Here is a 16,026-nt window from a genome sequence, read left to right on the forward strand (position 1 = left end):
ATGCAACGATGATTCTTTTCTACAAATCATAAAGATATTGGTACATTATATTTTATTTTTGGAGCATGATCAGGAATAGTAGGAACTTCACTTAGTCTAATTATTCGTGCTGAATTAGGACAACCCGGTACTCTTATTGGCAACGACCAAATTTACAATGTTGTAGTCACAGCTCATGCTTTCGTCATGATTTTCTTTATAGTTATACCAATCATAATTGGAGGATTCGGTAATTGATTAGTACCCCTAATATTAGGAGCTCCTGATATAGCCTTCCCCCGTATAAATAACATAAGATTCTGACTTCTTCCTCCTTCATTAACTCTTCTTCTTATAAGAGGTATAGTAGAAAGAGGTGTAGGTACTGGATGAACTGTATATCCTCCTCTTTCTGCCGCAATTGCCCATGCCGGTGCATCAGTAGACTTAGGAATTTTTTCTCTTCATTTAGCAGGAGTTTCATCTATTTTAGGTGCAGTAAATTTTATAACCACTGTTATTAATATACGATCTTTTGGTATAAGAATAGACCAAATACCACTATTTGTATGATCCGTATTTATTACTGCAATTCTTCTTCTTTTATCTCTCCCTGTTCTGGCAGGAGCTATTACTATGCTTCTCACAGATCGTAATTTAAATACTTCATTCTTCGACCCTGCCGGGGGTGGAGACCCCGTTCTTTACCAACATCTCTTCTGATTTTTTGGTCATCCTGAAGTCTATATTTTAATTCTTCCTGCTTTCGGTATAATTTCTCATATTGTAAGTCAAGAGTCCGGAAAAAAAGAATCATTCGGTACTTTAGGTATAATCTACGCTATAATGGCTATTGGTATTTTAGGATTTATTGTCTGAGCTCACCATATATTCACAGTCGGTATAGACGTCGACACTCGAGCATATTTTACATCTGCTACTATGATTATTGCAGTTCCCACTGGAATTAAAATTTTCAGGTGACTAAGAACTCTTCATGGCACTCAAATTAATTATAGACCTTCTATGCTGTGAGCTTTAGGATTCATTTTCCTTTTCACCGTAGGAGGCTTAACAGGAGTTGTTCTTGCAAATTCTTCTATTGATATTATCCTTCACGATACATATTATGTAGTTGCCCATTTCCACTATGTTTTATCTATGGGAGCAGTCTTTGGCATCTTTGCCGGTATTGCTCATTGATTCCCTTTATTTACAGGGATGTCTCTTAACCCTAAATGAATAAAAATTCACTTTACAATTATATTTATTGGTGTTAACGTTACTTTCTTCCCCCAACATTTCCTAGGACTTAACGGCATGCCTCGACGATACTCTGATTATCCAGACGCTTATACTACCTGAAATATTGTATCATCAATAGGATCTATAGTATCTCTTATTGCTATACTTATTTTTATAATTGTAATCTGAGAAGCATTAATTTCCAGTCGGCCTGTTATATTCTCTCCTTACTTGCCATCTTCAATTGAATGAAATCACTCTTACCCCCCTGCTGATCATTCTTATATAGAAATTCCTCTTATTACAAACTTCTAAAATGGCAGAAAGATGTATAGGATTTAAGCTCCTACCAGGAAGATTTATCTTCTTTTAGAATTCCAAATCATTACTTTCTATTTTTTAATGGCAACATGAACATATTTAGGCTTTCAAGACAGAGCTTCTCCTCTTATAGAACAGTTAATTTTTTTTCATGATCATATTATAGTAGTACTAATTATAATCATTACTTTTGTAGGTTATATAATGGCCTCTATTTTAACTAACTCTTTTATTAATCGCTATATGCTTGAACATCAAACTATTGAACTGATTTGAACAGCTTTACCAGCTGTTATTCTTGTATTTATTGCCCTACCATCATTACGACTACTTTATCTTCTTGATGAGGTGAATAACCCGTCTGTAACTTTAAAGACTGTAGGTCATCAATGATATTGATCGTACGAATATTCAGACTTCTTAGATGCAGAATTTGATTCTTACATAACTCCCACTAACGAACTAGAATCATCAGGGTTCCGATTATTAGATGTTGATAACCGAACTGTTCTCCCTATAAATACTCAAATTCGAGTAGTTATTACAGCAGCAGATGTAATTCATTCTTGAACTGTACCTGCTCTTGGAGTAAAAGCTGACGCCATTCCTGGACGACTTAATCAATCTAGTTTTATAATATCACGCCCTGGATTATTCTACGGTCAATGTTCAGAAATTTGTGGAGCAAATCATAGATTCATACCCATTGTAGTTGAAAGTGTAAACACTAACTCCTTTTTAAATTGAATTTCTTCTTACTCCGATTCACCCGATGACTGAAAGAAAGTGTAGGTCTTTTAAACCTATTATAGTATTTGCGCCTACTTCTGGTGAAAGAAATTAGTTAAACTATAATATTAACTTGTCATGTTAAAGTCATCTTGTTAAAGATATTTCTTAATGCCTCAAATAGCTCCTTTACTCTGACTTTATTTGTACATCTTTTTTTTACTTAGATTTATTATTTTTTTAATAATCAATTATTTTATTAAACCTTTTGAAACTATTGACTCTAACATTATTAGAAAATCTTCAACACACTTCTTTAACTGAAAATTATAGCAAACTTATTTTCTATTTTTGAACCTTCGTCAAGAATCTTCAATTTTTCTTTAAACTGACTTTCAACTCTTCTAGGTCTATTATTCCTTCCTTATCTTTATTGAGCATCTCCATCTCGCTGATCCTTATGTTGAAGTGATATAATGTTCACACTCCATAAAGAATTTAAAGCTCTACTAACAGTAAGTTGTGTAGGGTCTACTATGTTTTTTGTCTCATTATTTTCACTAATTCTTTATAATAATTTTTTAGGTCTTTTACCTTATGTGTTTACAAGATCAAGTCACATAGTAATAACATTAGCACTCTCTCTACCTTTATGAGTGACTTTAATAGTTAAAGGATGAATCAATCATACACAACACATGTTCGCCCATCTAGTCCCTCAAGGAACTCCACCTGTCTTGATACCATTCATAGTCTTAATTGAAACAATTAGAAATATCATTCGACCAGGAACACTTGCTGTTCGATTAGCTGCTAATATAATTGCAGGCCACCTCCTGTTAACTCTTTTAGGTAATACAGGTCCTACAATAACATCTTCTATTGTCCTCTCAATTCTTATTTTCTCTCAAATCTTACTCTTAACGCTAGAATCTGCCGTTGCAATTATTCAGTCTTATGTATTTGCAGTTTTAAGAACCCTTTATACTAGAGAAATTAACTAATGACATCATCACACGGTTTTCATCCATACCACCTAGTTGATATAAGCCCTTGGCCTTTAACCGGATCTATTAGAGCAATAATACTTACAACAGGTTTAATTAAATGATTTCATCAATATAATATAAATCTTTTAATTTTAAGAATTTTTGCTATTTTACTTACTATATATCAATGATGACGTGATATTACACGAGAAGGTACTTTCCAAGGCCTTCATACTTCTGTTGTGATCAAAGGTTTACGGTGAGGTATAATTCTTTTCATTGCTTCAGAAGTATTGTTCTTTTTCTCTTTCTTCTGAGCTTTTTTCCACAGTAGACTTGCTCCTACAATTGAAATTGGAATGAACTGACCTCCCTATGGTATTCAACCATTCAACCCCTTTCAAATTCCTCTTCTTAATACTACTATTCTCCTATCTTCCGGAGCCACAGTAACTTGAGCCCATCACGCTATTATGGAAGCTAATCATACTCAAGCTATTCAGAGACTAGGACTAACAATTTTATTAGGATTTTATTTTACTCTTCTTCAAGCTTTCGAGTATATTGAAGCCCCTTTTACTATTGCAGATTCAGTCTTTGGTTCAACTTTTTTCGTTGCTACAGGATTTCATGGATTACATGTTATTATTGGAACTTCATTTTTACTAATCTGTTTCCTACGCATATTTTTTTGCCATTTTTCTTCTAATCATCACGTAGGATTTGAAGCAGCCGCATGATACTGACATTTCGTTGATGTAGTTTGATTATTCCTTTATGTATTCATTTATTGATGAGGAGGTTAATTTTTTTAGTATAAATAGTATATCTGACTTCCAATCAGAAGGTCTAAATTTCTTAGAAAAAATAATTTTCACTTTAACTTTATTCTCCCTCCTAACAATTATCGTTTGTTATATTGTTATAACTCTAGCTTCTGTCATCTCAAAAAAAACAATTACTGATCGTGAAAAGAATTCTCCCTATGAGTGCGGATTTGACCCTAAAGGATCAGCACGCTTTCCTTTTTCCTTACGCTTTTTTCTAATTGCTGTAATTTTTCTTATTTTTGACGTAGAAATTACTTTACTTCTTCCTCTCGCATCAATTTTTAATGTAACTAATCTATTCTCATGGCTTTCTACTGGGACTTTATTTCTTCTTATTCTTTTAATTGGACTTTACTACGAATGAGCTCAAGGCGCCTTAGAGTGATCAAAATAAATATTATTAAGGCTATAGTCAAATTTATGACATATGAGTTGCATTCATAAAGTGTTTTTAAAACTAGCTTTACATCGTATTAGAAAGCGAAGTTATCGCATTTAGTTTCGACCTAAATTTTGACCCCCTAAGTCTCTAATAATTGATTGAAACCAAAAAGAGGTGTGTCACTGTTAATGACAATATTGAAATTTCATTTCCAATCAAGAAGGAATATTACGTCAAAAAAGAAAGCTTCTAACTTTTTTTTAAGCGGTTAAATTCCGTTTATATTCCTGTTTTTATGGTGTAATAAACACGTTACATTTTCGTTGTAGAACTGAAATTATTTTATTTCTAAAAACTTTCTTCTTTTTATACTTTGAATTCAAAGTATTAAAGCTACATCTCCGGCTCCACAAGCCAACATTTTTATTAAACTATTCGAATTTTATCTACAGAGCGTTTGCCCACTTTTGCAGCTTCAATGCAATATTCTTTTTGAATTATATAAATTAAAGAACAGCTACTATAAATACGATTATAGTGATTACAGCTACCTTCAGAAAAATTTTAACTCTATTTAAATGTATACTATTTAACATATAAAATAAATTAGAAAATATATAATTTAAACCCTGACCTCCATAAAACTCAAATCAACCCTTGTCTAATACTTTTTCTACATATCTCCCTGAGCTAAGTCTTTTTTCCCTCAACTTTAAAGTACTTAAGGCAGGTATAAATCATATAGACCCTATAAACACAATTAATCTATAATTTCTCAATCTTTTTAAAGTAAAATTAACTCTCATTATATTTAGTGTATAACCAATTAAACCTCCTAAGACTCTTACTATAATTACTATTATTTTCATAATAAATCTTAAACAGATCATGTAACACTCAGGAAATAACATTCATCCTAAACAAGCTCCTCCTAGAATAGCTCCCAGTCCTAGCCCTCTTATAGAATTAGTTATTATATAATCCTCATCCGAGAGATTATTGATAGATCCCAGATTATATTCTCCCCTGATTGAATAGAAAATTAAGCGTATTGTATATATAACTGTTAATCCTGTAGCCATAATATACAATATTAAAGCAATAAAATTAATTCTTCTTATAAAAGCTACCTCTAAAATTATATCTTTAGAGTAAAATCCTGCTATAAAAGGAAATCCACATAGAGCTAAGTTAGAGATAGTTATATATGATACAGTCAAAGGTATAAATTTTACTAAATTTCCTATAAAACGAATATCCTGATAACCGCCCACTCTATGAATTACAACCCCAGCACATATAAAAAGTAAAGCTTTGAATAAAGCATGTCTTAAAAGGTGAAAAAAAGCTAAATCGGCATACCCTAAGGACAAAATTCTTAATATCACTCCTAATTGTCTTAAAGTAGACAAAGCAATAATTTTCTTTAAATCATATTCAAAATTAGCACCAAGTCCTGCTATAAACATTGTCAGACAAGAAATAATTAATAACCACCTCTGAACTAAAGAACCTTCTAGAGCAGCCCTAAATCGAATTATTAAATAGACTCCCGCAGTTACTAAAGTTGAAGAATGAACTAAAGCAGAAACAGGAGTTGGTGCTGCTATAGCAGCAGGCAATCATGCAGAAAATGGAATTTGGGCCCTTTTTGTTATAGCTGAAATTATTAAAAATACTTTTAATAACACCCACTCCTCATTTAAGTAATATCTATAGAAAAAAAAATTTCATCTTCCAAGTCTTCTTATTAAACCAATTCTTAATAAAATTGCTACGTCTCCTACTCGATTAGATAAAATAGTTAGTATACCTGCATTAGCAGATTTTTCATTTCTATAATAAATAACTAAAGCATATGACACCAATCCTAATCCATCTCAACCTAACAGAATTCTGATTAAGTTTGGCCTTAACACTATTAATCTTATTGAAAGTACAAAAGCTAAAACAAGATACATAAAACGATTAGAAGTTTTATCTTCAGCTATATAACTTCCTCTATAAAAAAGTACCCTTCCAGAAATTAAAAAAACAAAACTCATAAATAATAGAGACACTCAATCCAAAATTACAGTAAATACAATACTTCTTCTTACCAAATTAAAAAGTTCTCACTCAATTACATCTATTACACCTGTTCTAACTTTCTTGATACCAGCAATTCCACATAACACAGATCCTGATACTAGAGTTAGTATTCTAATTTCATGTATAGAAATTTTTCAAATCATTCTTTACTTATTTAAAGATTACTAAATTATAACTAAAGTTCTATTTAAAATTATAATATTTAAAGGCAATCAATGTAAAAATAAACTTAAATATTCATTGACCTTACCTGAACAACATGAATATAACGAATTATAAAAAACCCCATGCTGACTTAACCTATATATATACAATGTGTATCTTGCTCTAAAAAAAGATAATAATCTAATACCAAAAATTGTTAGTTTTCTTCATCTTAATATAGTTAAAATCAATATAATTTCTCCTATAAGGTTTAATGATGGAGGCCTAGCCATGTTTCTCACTCTTAATAAAAATCATCACAAGCCTATTCTTGGTATAAATGTTAGTAATCCTTTATTCACTATTAAACTTCGTCTTCCTGTTCGTTCATACACTATATTAGCTAAACAAAATAATCCAGAAGAACACAAACCATGCCCGACTATCAAAATTATACAACCAGCTAAACCTCATCATCTAAAAATAACAATACCACAAAGGACTAATCTTATATGGACAACAGATGAATAAGCAATTAAAGATTTTATATCAACTTGACGTATACATACAAGTCTAATATAAACTCCTCCTATAATTCTTACTCTAACCCATAATCAACAAAACTCTTTGTTATTTTCTTGGAATATAATAAGAACTCGAATCAGTCCATATCCTCCCAACTTTAATAGTACCCCAGCTAAAATTATAGAACCTGCAATAGGAGCTTCTACATGTGCTTTAGGAAGTCATAAGTGGAATATAAACATTGGTAGCTTAACTATAAAAGCTAAGACCGTCCTAATATATCATAACTTTCTTACATAACCCATCCCTCTTAAAGATCTTCTTAAATTAATGATCAATCTTCCACTAACTCTGTAATATACGAGTAAAGATACAAGAAGAGGTAAAGAAAATGCCAAAGTATAAAAAAGTATATAAATACCCGCCTGAATTCGCTCAGGCTGGTACCCTCAGCCTAAAATTAAAATCAAAGTTGGAATTAAAGAAGCTTCAAATCTAATATAAAACATAAGATAATCTATTGAAGAAAAAGTAAGTACCAAAAACACCAATAATATAATATTTACTATGATAAATATCCTATTAAAGTTATCTAACTTCTTAACTTTTTGACTAGAAATTAAAATTAAAGAAACCACTCAAAATCTCAACATAATTATAATATAACTGATATAATCCATACCAAGGTTAAATCCTACTCTAAATAAATAAAAGTTATGATAACAATGTAATCTTAAAATAAACCTAACAAAAAATATACCTACCTGAACAATCTTTCATTCTTTAGAATACTTAATCAATACAACAAGAGGAATTATAAACTTTAACATTCTAATAAATTAAATCTTGAAAATATATCATTTCCATGCCTTCGTACTACTAAAATCAGTATAGTTAGGCCTAAAGCCCCTTCACATGCAGCAAGAGTTAAAAAAAACAGAGAAAAGTAGACTTCTCTTGCCACTAAAGCCAACTGCCTTCTTATTAACCAAAATACACCTAATATTATAAATTCTAACCTTAAAAGAGAATTTAACATATGCTTACTATAAGCAATAAATCCTCATGCCCCACAAAAAATTATCACCATTGGAACAAAAATCATAGCTCTACTAAAATTTACCATTAGTTTTAATAGTTTAACTAAAAACTTTGGTCTTGTAAACCAAAAATGAAATCTTTTCTTAAAACTTCAGAGAAAAAGAATCAATCCTTTATCTTTAATTCCCAAAACTAATATTTTTATTAAACTATTCTCTGATATGACTTTGCTGTTTATTCCATTTATTCTTTTACTTTCTATTTTATTTACCCGACTTAGTCACCCTCTTTCAATAGGTTTAACTCTATTGATTCAAACTATTTTTATTTCCCTAACAGCCGGACTATCTACTTATTCCTATTGATTTTCATATATTTTATTTATAATTTTCTTAGGAGGGATACTTGTTTTATTTATTTACGTTACATCTTTAGCCTCTAATGAACCATTCTTTTTTTCATGATCAGCTCTATCATTTTCTTTAATTCTTCTATTTATATTATTAACTTTAACTTTTTTTTGAGACTCTTTAATAGGTCCTACCATAACTCAACTACCCCTTTCCTCTTTTTCACTTAATTCCTCAAACATTTTTATTATTAGTTGAATCTATAGATCTAATCTTATAAACTTTACACTGTATATCATTCTTTATCTTTTATTAACTCTAGTTGTAGTAGTTAAAATTACCAATTTATTTAAAGGACCTTTTCGACTCTCTCCTTAATGACAACACCTATACGTAAGTCTCACCCTTTATTTAAAATTATCAACAACTCTTTAGTAGATATACCTTTACCCTCAAATATTTCAACTTTTTGAAATTTTGGTTCTCTTTTGGGTCTTTGTTTAGTTATCCAAATTGCTACAGGTTTATTTCTAGCTATACATTATACTGCTCACATTGATTTAGCATTTTCTAGAGTTGCTCATATTTGTCGAGACGTGAACTACGGTTGACTTCTACGAACAATACATGCTAATGGGGCTTCTTTTTTCTTTATTTGTATTTACATTCATATTGGCCGAGGCATTTATTACGGTTCTTATATAACTTTCCACGCTTGGATAGTAGGGGTTGTTATTCTATTTATAGTAATAGCAACAGCTTTCTTAGGGTATGTTCTTCCTTGAGGTCAAATGTCTTTCTGAGGGGCAACAGTTATTACTAATCTTTTTTCAGCTATTCCTTATATTGGTACAGACTTAGTTCAGTGAATTTGAGGTGGATTTTCAGTTGATAATGCTACATTAACACGCTTTTTTACTTTCCACTTTGTACTTCCATTTATTATTGCCGCAATAACTATTATTCATATTTTCTTTTTACATCAATCTGGAGCTAATAATCCTTTAGGTGTATCAAGGCAAATGGATAAAGTTCCATTCCATCCATACTTTACATTCAAAGATATTGTAGGATTTATTGTTATATTTACACTACTTTTAATTCTTTCTCTTTTAAATCCTTATCTTTTAGGAGATCCAGATAATTTTATTAGAGCTAATCCTTTGGTTACTCCCGCTCATATTCAGCCAGAATGATATTTTCTATTCGCTTACGCAATTTTACGTTCTATTCCTAATAAACTAGGTGGTGTAATTGCTCTTGTTGCTTCCGTTGCTATTATTATAATTCTCCCATTCACTCATACCTCGAACTTCCGAAGACTTACCTTTTACCCTCTGAATCAATTTATATTTTGAACCTTAGTATCAGTTTTAGTTCTTTTAACTTGAATTGGAGCTCGACCAGTTGAAGAACCTTATGTCCTTACTGGTCAAATCCTTACAGTTACTTATTTCCTCTTATTTATTATTAACCCGCTTCTTCTTATAGGATGAGATAAAATACTAAAATGATTATTTAGTTTATAAAAAATAAATATTTTGAAAATATTAGAAAAGAGATTTCCTCTTAATGATCGTCTCACATAATCAACGTATAATTTTAATTATACTTTATAAATTAAGAACAAAACATAAAGATTTCACTCCTATGAAAAGAATCAGGTAATTAATAGATACAGGTAAAAATCTTTTTCAAGCTAAATACATAAGCTTATCATATCGAAGCCGAGGTAGTGTACCACGAACTCAAACAAAAATAAATGCAACCAATATTGATTTTAAATAAAAAGAAATTCTACATGGCCTTCTTCCCAAGAATACAATTACAAACAAAACTCTTATAAAAAGAATTCTAGAGTATTCTGCTATAAAAATTAAAGCAAATCCTCCACTCCTATATTCAGTATTAAAACCTGAAACCAATTCCGACTCTCCTTCAGCAAAATCGAAAGGTGTTCGGTTAGTTTCAGCTAAGCAAGAAGCAAACCAAACCATTCTTAAAGGTAAAGATATGAATATAAATCAAGAATAACACTGATATTTTACAAACAATTCTAATCTAAATCCTCCCAGTAACATAATAAAAGACAGTAAAATTAAAGCTAATCTTACCTCATATGAAATGGTCTGGGCAACACTCCGAAGTCTTCCTAACAAAGAATATTTACAATTTGAAGCTCATCCTGCTACTATAACTCTATAGACTCCCATTCCCAAACAACAGAAAAAGAACAAAATACTCATATTAAATCTCACTAGACCCACATCATAAGGTATAACCCTTCACACTAGCAAAGATAAGAATAACCTAAGTACAGGACACAAATAATACACAACAAAATTTGATATAATAGGCATAGTCTGCTCTTTAGTAAACAATTTAACAGCATCAGAAAAAGGCTGCAATAATCCTATATACCCAACTTTATTTGGACCTTTTCGAATTTGAATATATCCTAAAATTTTCCGTTCCAACAAAGTAACGAAAGCTACTCCTACTAAAACACAAATTATTAAAACCAAATAATTTACAATTTCCACCAACAACATAAAACAATTAGATAAAATTATTCTGCTATTTATAGAAATTAATTCTATTTAACTAGATCCTAAGTCTAGTACATATTATCTGACAAAATAGCTATTTCAAATTTTTAAAAGATTTTTGATTACTTAATCCTTTCGTACTAAAGTAACCTTTTTAATTTTAGAAGATAGAAACCGACCTGGCTCACGCCGGTCTGAACTCAAATCATGTAAAAAATTAAAGGTCGAACAGACCTTCTTATATAGCTGCTGCACTATAAAGACATTTTAATTCAACATCGAGGTCGCAAACTTATTCTTTGATAAGGACTCTCAGAATAAATTACGCTGTTATCCCTAAAGTAACTTGATCTTTTAATCCCTTTCAGGGATCAACTAATTTTCTTTATGACAAAAACAATTGTAATACTTTCTAGCAGTTATTAATAATTATACTTTTGTTGCCCCAACCCAATAAATTTTCAAAAGATTATCATTATTAAAAAAATATATAAAATTTCTAAATTTATAAAGCTTTATAGGGTCTTATCGTCCCTCTAAAATATCTAAGCCTTTTCACTTAGAAGTTAAATTCAATTTTAATGAAAGAGACAGCTTTTTCTTTGTCCAACCATTCATACAAGTTTTCAATTAAAAAACTAATGATTATGCTACCTTTGCACGGTCAAGATACCGCGGCTATTTAATAATTTTTATCAGTGAGCAGGCTAGACTATAAATACCCTCTAATAGACATGTTTTTGATAAACAGGCAAGAAAACCTTTTGCCGAGTTCCTTTTTCATTACTTTTAACTGTTATAATTTTTCAATTACTTTATATCTAACTTTTTACACATTATACTTTACTTATACAATCATTATTTCTTAAACTTATTAGATTAGAATAATACCTTAGTAATTTAATTAAAGACATAATAAATAGCTTTATTATAGAACCTAAATTAGAACACTTTACTACCATAGCTACTTTTAAGCTTAGTAAGGTTGACTAAAAATCAATCTATTAAATAATTATTTTTAGTGATAAGAAGCTCATCCCTCCTACCCTTTATTATTAAGTAATTTCAACTTAATAGTTAAATTATATTTAATTCCTAAGGAACCAGATATTGTAAAGCTCGTATGACATTTCATCTTTAGTATAGCATTACAAATTTTTATATAACAAAAACTTGTTTAATATACTAGCTATCTTTACTTCGGGATTAGTGACTTTTTACTCACGAAAGTTTAATTATCCCTGATACACAAGGTACGGAAATTAAAACCTACTTTACTATTTTTTAATCCTAATATTATTTCCTATTCAGTACTTATACTCTATAGCTTTGAAACACATTTTAATAATCTTTACTATATTTTAACTTATATTAATTTTTAAAAATTTATGAACTTTGATTAACAACTTAGCAATATTTCAAAATTATCAAAGCATATTGACTTGCACAATAATTCTTCTCAACGTAAGTGAGACGCTATACTAACTCAGCTTTGCTTTGTTCTTTCCAGGCTTACTTTCCAGTAAGCCTACTATGTTACGACTTATCTCATCTTAGTAATGAAAGCGACGGGCGATATGTACATGCTTTAGAGCTTATATCTAATTAGCTTATTAAACTAAGTTTACAATCAAATCCTCCTTCAAAGCAAAATTTCATTTGCTTATTCGTAATAGTATAAATACTATTGTAACCCATCATAACTTAAGCATAAGCTGCACCTTGATCTAATATATTTAACATTATTATATTGTCCCAGTAATTTATTCTATAAAAATTACCTAATAATGATGGTATACATACTCTACAAACTTAAGTAAGATATTTCGTGGTGTATCGTTTAAAAGACAGGTTCCTCTGACAAGACTAAACCACCGCCAAATTTTTCAAATTTTTAGAACATAACTGTTACTACTCAGGTATACTATGATTACTTTCTGGTATAATAGGGTATCTAATCCTAGTTTAACTCCAGTATTTTTTTGCTTCGACTAATATTAATATTAATATTGACCTCCTGAAGATATTCTAATTTCACTTTTTTATTCTTTTAGGCTTTATAATATAAATTACATTTGTCGTCTAACAATTAACCGATTTACCCTTACTCAACCTTAAAGTATAACCGCGACTGCTGGCACAATATTAATCAGGTTTTAATATACTACTAGATCTTAACTTTATTAAATTATCTAATTTCATATGCTGAGAATTTAACTTCATAGTCCCTCTGACTATATTTTTGAAGCCCATAGATCTTAAACATCGAGCTACTACACGCAACAACTCTCATACAAACTTAATATAAACGCAAGGAATTAAGAAACAATCAAACTTTTCTAAAAAAATTGTTTGATACTTCATAATATTTCATTAAAATAATCCTTGACATATTTAAGTATAGCCCAATTGATTATATAGTAATTATATGTATATATACCAATCTAACTTTATACGACTCTATTTAACCCGTCAAGCGAGTATAAAATAAAGGCCTACATACAAAGAGCAGTAGATTCAACATAAACTATAAAATGTAAAGGTCTTATATCTCATTCTTCATTTAATGAAAAATTTAACTATAATCAAACCAATATTATATTATTTATACTCCTACATTAAGACAGCAATTAGATAATTACTATAAACAAAACTAATTCCTATAAACTAAATGAGTATTTCTATCAATTCTATTATTATATAATCTAATCACTTTTAATAATATTTGCTCTAAATAGAGAGATGAAGCATTCCCTCAGGGAATGCTTTGGTTCTATATTAGTATTATAGTTCTATCATACCTTTCCCTTAAAGTTAATGATGCTAAGGAAGTGAGTTCATGTTCTCGAGAGGTTCACTTTCTTCCTTTGCTCATTAGGAGAATCCAGAAAGATTCATCCTCTCGAACCACTGAACTCACTTCCAATATAAGGAGATCACTAATTATAATTAATTACAATTACTCTATCTGAACACTCTTCACTCAACGGCAGAATAAGATGAAATAGGAACTCCATCCTATCATCTTATTCTTAAATTCAATTTAAAAGTTAACTTCAATTATAATATTGAAAGTTAAAACTATATAGTGACTTATAAATATTCTTACAACGGTAAATATATTAATATATTGTTTTATTGATTATTACATATAGAGTAATGTATATACATTAAAATAAATGTATATATATATGTATATACATATATACGTATGCATGCATAGGAATTTTACACACCTAAATATACAAAAATAATTAGTTCATTTCACAAAGTTTTATTTTATATTCTACCTATCCTAATCTTACTTTTATAACTAAAAATTTACTTTAATTACTTACTCTTTCAACTTTTTTCATTATTTTTTATTCTCTTAATTTATTTTCTTAAATTTTATTTTATACTTTCTTTTTAAATCAACATTTTATTTTATCTTTTTATATTACTAATATAGTGCCTGATTTAAAAGGGTAGCTTTGATAGAGCTAATAATGTAAATTTTTTACCTATATTATTCGTAACGGATTTACACCGTCCCCTTAAAGATCAAAACTTTATGTGCTCTTTACACTAACAAATATTTAAAGATAAGCTAAATTAAGCTAATGGGCTCATACCCCGTAAATGAAAGTACAATCTTTCTCTTTTTAGTGACCTTTCCAATTTCCTATCTCTTTTTTTTTCTAACTCTTCTTAGAGGTACCACTCTCTCCGTCTCTTCGACTTCTTGATTTGGAGCATGGCTTGGCCTAGAACTTAATCTTTTATCGTTTATTCCGCTTATTACAACTAAATTATGTCCTTATCTAACGGAAGCAGCCATCAAATATTTCTTAATCCAAGCTTTGGCATCAACAATTTTAATCATATCCGCCTCAATTTTTCTTTACGCTCAGTCAATTTCTCACGTAATAATTCTGCTTTCACTCCTTCTAAAACTAGGTGCTGCCCCTTTTCACTTCTGATTTCCTCAAGTAACTGAAGGTTTATCTTGACCTCAAGCTTTTATCCTTTTAACTATTCAAAAGCTTGCTCCTATATTTCTAATTTCCTACTTGACTTTTTCTGACACCCTTATATCAATTATTATATTTTCAGCCTTATTGTCCTCACTTGTTGGGGCCCTTGGTGGATTAAACATAATAAAGTTACGAAAGTTAATAGCTTTTTCTTCTATTAACCATATAGCTTGAATGTTAGTAGGTATTTATTTAGGTGATATTTACTGATTAATTTACTTCACTTTTTACTCTTTTGTATCTGGTTCTGTTATTATACTTCTTTATTCTACTCACTCTTTTACAGTCTCAAATTTATTAAATCAAAGAAGAAAAAGTTTATTACTTAATATGTTTATTCCGATAAATATTCTATCTCTTGGAGGATTGCCTCCGTTCCTAGGATTTGCCCCTAAATGAATTATAATTCAATTTTTATCTGCCAATTCAATATTCATTCCTCTTTTAGTACTTCTCACTTCAAGTCTTATCACACTTTATTTCTATCTACGACTTTTTATTCCTTTATCCCTTTTATCTTTTTCTTTCTTTATTTCTAATGTTAAACTAACATCCTTATTTTCATCTTCGTATACTCTTCTCTCTATATCATTCATTAACATTTTTGGTATTTTATTCCCAATTCCCTTCATAATTTAGGATTTTAAGTTATATAAACTAAAGGCCTTCAAAGTCTAAAAAAAAAGAATTCTCTTTTAAATCCTAAGTTCTAGTGTCTTACACATCTTTAGATTTGCAATCTAATATTATTAACTTTTACTATAGAACCTAATAAGGAAGTTTAAACTTGTCTTTAGATTTACAATCTAACGCCTATATTCTCAGCCACCCTATT

General features: G+C 29.8%; 13 protein-coding genes across 13 annotated transcripts, besides 25 other annotated features; 9 read left to right on the forward strand and 4 right to left on the reverse strand. All coding sequences in view use genetic code 5, as the record gives it.

Annotated features, from left to right (window-relative positions):
• On the forward strand, window positions 1-1,534 carry COX1 (cytochrome c oxidase subunit I). The gene has a single exon. A coding segment is annotated over exon 1 (1,534 nt).
• Window positions 1,535-1,599, forward strand: a tRNA (tRNA-Leu).
• Window positions 1,600-1,626: 27 nt separating this feature from the next.
• Window positions 1,627-2,311, forward strand: COX2 (cytochrome c oxidase subunit II). Its single transcript has one exon. A coding segment is annotated over exon 1 (685 nt).
• Window positions 2,312-2,379, forward strand: a tRNA (tRNA-Lys).
• Window positions 2,380-2,445, forward strand: a tRNA (tRNA-Asp).
• On the forward strand, window positions 2,446-2,607 carry ATP8 (ATP synthase F0 subunit 8). The gene has a single exon. It carries the CDS (start codon window positions 2,446-2,448, stop codon window positions 2,605-2,607), a length of 162 nt encoding a protein of 53 aa, NP_872444.1.
• ATP6 (ATP synthase F0 subunit 6) lies at window positions 2,601-3,278 on the forward strand. The gene has a single exon. It carries the CDS (start codon window positions 2,601-2,603, stop codon window positions 3,276-3,278), a length of 678 nt encoding a protein of 225 aa, NP_872445.1.
• Window positions 3,278-4,069, forward strand: COX3 (cytochrome c oxidase subunit III). Its single transcript has one exon. It carries the CDS (start codon window positions 3,278-3,280, stop codon window positions 4,067-4,069), a length of 792 nt encoding a protein of 263 aa, NP_872446.1.
• Window positions 4,069-4,133, forward strand: a tRNA (tRNA-Gly).
• On the forward strand, window positions 4,134-4,487 carry ND3 (NADH dehydrogenase subunit 3). Its single transcript has one exon. It carries the CDS (start codon window positions 4,134-4,136, stop codon window positions 4,485-4,487), a length of 354 nt encoding a protein of 117 aa, NP_872447.1.
• Window positions 4,488-4,495: 8 nt separating this feature from the next.
• Window positions 4,496-4,559, forward strand: a tRNA (tRNA-Ala).
• Window positions 4,560-4,564: 5 nt separating this feature from the next.
• Window positions 4,565-4,629, forward strand: a tRNA (tRNA-Arg).
• Window positions 4,630-4,695, forward strand: a tRNA (tRNA-Asn).
• A 2-nt stretch (window positions 4,696-4,697) lies between these two features.
• Window positions 4,698-4,764, forward strand: a tRNA (tRNA-Ser).
• Window positions 4,765-4,832, forward strand: a tRNA (tRNA-Glu).
• A 19-nt stretch (window positions 4,833-4,851) lies between these two features.
• Window positions 4,852-4,916, reverse strand: a tRNA (tRNA-His).
• A 2-nt stretch (window positions 4,917-4,918) lies between these two features.
• Window positions 4,919-4,982, reverse strand: a tRNA (tRNA-Phe).
• ND5 (NADH dehydrogenase subunit 5) lies at window positions 4,982-6,709 on the reverse strand. The gene has a single exon. It carries the CDS (start codon window positions 6,707-6,709, stop codon window positions 4,982-4,984), a length of 1,728 nt encoding a protein of 575 aa, NP_872448.1.
• A 21-nt stretch (window positions 6,710-6,730) lies between these two features.
• On the reverse strand, window positions 6,731-8,065 carry ND4 (NADH dehydrogenase subunit 4). The gene has a single exon. It carries the CDS (start codon window positions 8,063-8,065, stop codon window positions 6,731-6,733), a length of 1,335 nt encoding a protein of 444 aa, NP_872449.1.
• Window positions 8,059-8,361, reverse strand: ND4L (NADH dehydrogenase subunit 4L). The gene has a single exon. It carries the CDS (start codon window positions 8,359-8,361, stop codon window positions 8,059-8,061), a length of 303 nt encoding a protein of 100 aa, NP_872450.1.
• A 2-nt stretch (window positions 8,362-8,363) lies between these two features.
• Window positions 8,364-8,427, forward strand: a tRNA (tRNA-Thr).
• Window positions 8,428-8,495, reverse strand: a tRNA (tRNA-Pro).
• Window positions 8,496-8,497: 2 nt separating this feature from the next.
• Window positions 8,498-9,004, forward strand: ND6 (NADH dehydrogenase subunit 6). Its single transcript has one exon. The coding sequence runs from the start codon at window positions 8,498-8,500 to the stop codon at window positions 9,002-9,004; it is 507 nt and encodes a 168-aa protein (NP_872451.1).
• Window positions 9,004-10,138, forward strand: CYTB (cytochrome b). The gene has a single exon. A coding segment is annotated over exon 1 (1,135 nt).
• Window positions 10,139-10,205, forward strand: a tRNA (tRNA-Ser).
• A 34-nt stretch (window positions 10,206-10,239) lies between these two features.
• Window positions 10,240-11,196, reverse strand: ND1 (NADH dehydrogenase subunit 1). Its single transcript has one exon. The coding sequence runs from the start codon at window positions 11,194-11,196 to the stop codon at window positions 10,240-10,242; it is 957 nt and encodes a 318-aa protein (NP_872453.1).
• Window positions 11,197-11,201: 5 nt separating this feature from the next.
• Window positions 11,202-11,270, reverse strand: a tRNA (tRNA-Leu).
• Window positions 11,271-12,602, reverse strand: an rRNA (l-rRNA).
• Window positions 12,603-12,675, reverse strand: a tRNA (tRNA-Val).
• Window positions 12,676-13,515, reverse strand: an rRNA (s-rRNA).
• Window positions 13,516-14,619: a sequence feature (putative control region).
• Window positions 14,620-14,686, forward strand: a tRNA (tRNA-Ile).
• Window positions 14,684-14,752, reverse strand: a tRNA (tRNA-Gln).
• A 1-nt stretch (window position 14,753) lies between these two features.
• Window positions 14,754-14,822, forward strand: a tRNA (tRNA-Met).
• On the forward strand, window positions 14,823-15,828 carry ND2 (NADH dehydrogenase subunit 2). The gene has a single exon. A coding segment is annotated over exon 1 (1,006 nt).
• Window positions 15,829-15,896, forward strand: a tRNA (tRNA-Trp).
• Window positions 15,896-15,960, reverse strand: a tRNA (tRNA-Cys).
• Window positions 15,961-16,026, reverse strand: a tRNA (tRNA-Tyr).

This window comes from Portunus trituberculatus, mitochondrion (assembly GCF_017591435.1).
Source record: "Portunus trituberculatus mitochondrion, complete genome".
NCBI classification, from domain to species: domain Eukaryota; kingdom Metazoa; phylum Arthropoda; class Malacostraca; order Decapoda; family Portunidae; genus Portunus; species Portunus trituberculatus.